Source organism: Myotis brandtii, unplaced genomic scaffold (assembly GCF_000412655.1).
Source record: "Myotis brandtii unplaced genomic scaffold, ASM41265v1 scaffold382, whole genome shotgun sequence".
In the NCBI taxonomy this organism is placed as follows: Eukaryota; Metazoa; Chordata; class Mammalia; order Chiroptera; family Vespertilionidae; genus Myotis; species Myotis brandtii.
Window position 1 is genome coordinate 73,058 of NW_005364671.1, and position 4,356 is coordinate 77,413.

Consider the following 4,356-nt stretch of genomic DNA (forward strand, 5'->3'; position numbering starts at 1 on the left):
AGGCCTGGGTCCCAGGTGCCGGAGGAAAACCGGTGCCGGCAGCCAGGGGGAGGGAAGGTGTATTGCACGAATCTTTTCGTGCAACAGACCTCTAGTAGTTTATAATGCTCTTAGCTGGAGACTTGTGCACAAGTTGGGATCCCACCTTTTACAAGGGACATCTATGGCCACCTGAATGGAAAGGGCCCTCTAAAAGTAGGGTCCTTTGAAGAGTGGGTGAGCCTTAGCCTGTTTGTCTCAGTGGATAGAGCGTCGGCCTGGACTGAAGGGCCCTGAATTTGATTCCAGTCAAGGGCATGTACCTCAGTTGCAGGTTCTCTGGCCCTGGTCAGGGTGTGTGCAGGAGGCAACCAATCAATGAGTTTCTCTCATATTGATGTTCCCCTCTGTCTCTCTCTCTCTCCTTTCCACTCTCTCTAAAAATCACTATAAGGCCCTATCTGGTTTTGCTCAGTGGATAGAGCATCAGCCTGCAGACTGAAAGGTCCCAGGTTCGATTCCAGTCAAGGGCATGTACCTTGGTTGTGGGCACATCCCCAGGGGGAGGTGTGCAGGAGGCAGCTGATCGATGTTTCTCTCTCATCGATGTTTCTAACTCTCTATTCCTCTCCCTTCCTCTCTGTAAAAAAAATCAATAAAATATATTTTTAGAAAAAAAAATCACTGTAAGGATTAACAACAACAAAAAGTGGGTGAGAGAGCTGAGGGGGGGTATATCCCAGATCAGTGGTTAGTCAGGAGGTGGGCACTGTTTCTGATGGTCTGTCTGGGGACAGAGGAACCAGCCCCCAAGTACAGAGCTGGGACAGAGCAGGAGAAGCTCTAAGGAGGGAAATCTGTGCCTAGCACAAGATGAACTTTAAATGGTCAGAGTTGTCCCATGTATTGCCTCGAGAGGGGTAAATTCCCTATGATTGGACAGATTTACACAGAACACCTGGATGAGGACACCTTTCAATGAAGTTAGAGATTCCTGCCCTGGGTGAGAAATTGAACAGCTGCTAGCTCTTCAATTCAATTTCACAGATTTATGACTATGGTTTCACAGATTTATGACTCTGAAATATAGATAACCTACTGTGATCCCCTAGAAAAACATTGGAGGGTCAGTCTAACATTTGTTATGGTTTTTGAGTCAGGCAAGTCTAATTTTGAGCCTTGGTTCTGTCACATATAAGCTGAAAAATCCTTAATCTCTTGATCTTCATTTTCTTCATCTGTAAAGGTTCCTATCTCACCATGTGTTCATAAGGTTAAATAAGACAGTGCCTGACCACTAATTCTGCCCTCCAGCAAGGCCACTGCCTTTGTCTCACATCCTAATTAAAAAAAAAAATAATAACAGGGTGATTGGAAAGTGGACCAGATAGTTATAACGCCAGCTGCTTATCCACAGGGAACCTTTTCTTCCTCCTCCTCCTCTTCTTCCCTCCCCTTTCCTTTTTCTTTTTGAGTCTTCACTTCTTGAGACAGGGTTTTAAAGACAGCAATTCTCATTCTCCTTGAGGTCTATTGAAGGAAACAGTATTTACCTGAAGATTTATGTTTTTAAGGGCCAGCTTTCATGAAAAGGGTCAAGTAGAGTCCAGAGCAAAATAAGGTCTCTACACTGCAATGGCAGGGAACTGATAGGAGCATGCCAGTAGAGTTTTCAGGGTTTGGGGTACACTGATCACCCAGATGTCCTGAGGACCTTCAGTTTTCCTCCTCCACTTTGCAATAGCCTGTGGTGTTTATGAACCACTTTATTTCAAACTGAGGAAGAGTCAGCCCTGCAAGCTAGAACCGTTCAGCTGCCCTTGGGGTCATAAGATGGGAGCACACTAACATGTGATGTGACCTCAGAACTTACCCCATTACACCCATTACCTGGTTGTCTAAGCCACTAAAGTGTTCTATTGAGGGTCCAAGGCAACTGGAGGGACACAGGGGTGTATAGGGAAAAGGGTTGGTAGTAGAGGATTGGGGTTCTGGCTGGGAGCAGAGAGCTTACTCATCTCTCTGTTCCCAAGGGCTAGCACAGTGCTCAGAAGACAGTGAAGGGTCATGAGTATTTTTTCAAGTGATCTGAGTAGAGCAGGTTGTAAGACAGCCAGGCTACATTTAGACAGTTGTGCAGCAGGACAAGCCTGGACTTGGAGCCGGACAGGCTTGTGGCACTCCCTGATAGTAACCTCATGGCTTTCAAGTTTTCTCATCTGTAAAATGGAGAGAAAATGTGCCAGGTTGCAAATGTGTGAATGCATCTAGCCTTGGATGGTCCTAGGTAATGTTCTTTAAATCTCAGTCTGCTGTGACATTGCTAGAAGATCTTGAACAATTCACTTTCATATTCCAAGTTTCCCTTTCCCCACTTATGAGCATGGGAAAGGGAACTCGCATTTATTGCGCATCTACAATACATCCTAGTCACTTTCACATGCATACTTCACTTAATCCTCACAACGATTCCATAGGACAGGTATCACTATTACCATTTCAGAGATGAAAAAGAGGCTCGGAGATAGTTTGCCTGAATTCACATAGCTATTACTAGTAAGTGACAGAGCCGAGGTTTGGACTGGGTTCTAACCACTCCAAAAGCTCCACATTGTCTCTATACTTCAAAGGGAAGTAAGTACTATTATACAGGTACTTCAGCACCCACTTCAGGGCTAAGTACACAGTGAGTTTTAAACAAAGACTCCATTGTTACACGTTAGGTACATGTCTTATCTCTCTGAATGGACTGTAAGCTCCTGAGGGGCAGGGAATAATTGATTTTTGTGTCCCCAGTGCATAGCATAGCACCTGACATAAAGCAAAGGCTATAATAAATGAATGAAAATATGGATGAACAGAAAATAAATTAATATACTTCTCTGGGTTACAGAGAGCAGCTGAATGTGCAGGAACGGAAAAACTAGCTATCTGAAAGTCCTTTCGAATTATGGTTTGAGCTGTTTAGAAAAAGCAATAATAATAACTCTAATTGTCAGTGGCATATGCCAGGTTGGTTTTCACCTCTTTATTTCATTTGGTTCTTGCCCTAGTAGGAAATCAGGGCAATGATTTATCATCCTTCCCATTTGATAGATGAAAAGACAAAGGCTCAGAGAAGTTTGAGTGGCAGGCCGTCCACTCAGAGGGCATGCAGCCGCTGGTGAACTACCTCCAGGGACAGGAAAATCACTGTCTACTGAGTTAGCCCACTCCATTTCCGCTGATGCCTATTTCCCAGAGCAAGTTTGGGGTCAAGTCTTACTTTCTGGGTGAGGCCTTTGGAGATGGAGAGAGATTGAGACCAATGGCTCTCTCAGCCCCACACTGAAGTTCCAGGAATATCAGCAACGGCCTAACTAATCCCGTCCCTGAACTAGTGAGGAAACTGCGGCCCTGTGTGTGGATCTTCAGCCAATCACACTGCTATGGCACAGCCTGAGCGGGCTTCTGCGGTAGCATTATGCCATGGTCTCATGATGAACTTGAAGGCGGCCTCGATCCCTGGGTCTTCTGTCTTAGCTCAGGAGGGGAGTACACCCCCAGCACTGAGCACAGGGCCTAGAAAAGCCGTGCTCAGCAGGAGGTGGCTGAAAGAATGACTGAATGGCAGGGGGAAGAAAAGAGTTGAGGCTGGGCTGAGGCTGGGGTTGAGTTGGCCTGTAGCCTCAGGTGAGGAGTAAGGCTTGAAGGTGAGGTTTGGATGTAGGTCTATATAATGTTTGGAATCAGGGTGGGGAAGGAAAAGCTGCGGTGGGATTGCAGGGGGAATTAGGGGCAGGTTGAGCTGGTGGATAGATGGGTATTGAGGAGTAAAGTCAGGGATGAGGTTGATGTTGATCTTAGGAAGGAGACCCTGGTGGGTACTTGAATGAGGGTGGAGTTTGTGTTTCCTGTGAACATTGGAAGATGGGGGTTTGCTGTTGGGGAGAGGGTTGGTATGTAATTTGGGGTTGGGTTGAGGGTGGTGGTGGATGACGCTTGGAGAGGGTTTAAACTGAAGGTTTTCCTGGGTGGAGTTGGGGTGAGGTTCAAGCTTTGATTTGAATAATGGTGCGGATCAGGATCAGGATGGGGGAATGGAGCTGAGAAGAGGTTGCAGAGGGAGTCGGGTTGGTGATGGATGAGGGCAAACGCTAAAATTGGGCCCGCGGGGGGTGGCGCCGATATTGGGATGGGCACTTGGATGAGCACTGAGGGTTGACTACGCAGCCTGGCTGAGATGGGAAGAGAGGGCTCAAACTAGATTGGGGTGCTCGGTGGGGTGAGGGCCAGGGCCAGTACCTGAGCCACCACATGTAGCTGTGCTCGTAGGGGAAGAAGCTGTGCGGGTCGTCGCAGCAGTACTTGTGGTCGCGGAAGCCGCAGCAGAAGACG

The 4,356-nt window shown here is 47.1% G+C and overlaps 1 protein-coding gene across 1 annotated transcript in view; it reads right to left on the reverse strand.

The window, feature by feature from the left end:
• Positions 1-4,350, reverse strand: part of FAM159A (family with sequence similarity 159, member A) — a 17,689-nt gene extending 13,339 nt beyond the window's left edge. Inside the window, exon 1 of the mRNA XM_005872522.2 lies at positions 4,264-4,350. Within this exon, the coding sequence (XP_005872584.2) occupies positions 4,264-4,277 (14 nt within the window). The 5' untranslated portion in view covers positions 4,278-4,350. The remainder of the gene's footprint in view (positions 1-4,263) is intronic.
• Between the last annotated feature and the right edge of the window lie 6 nt (positions 4,351-4,356).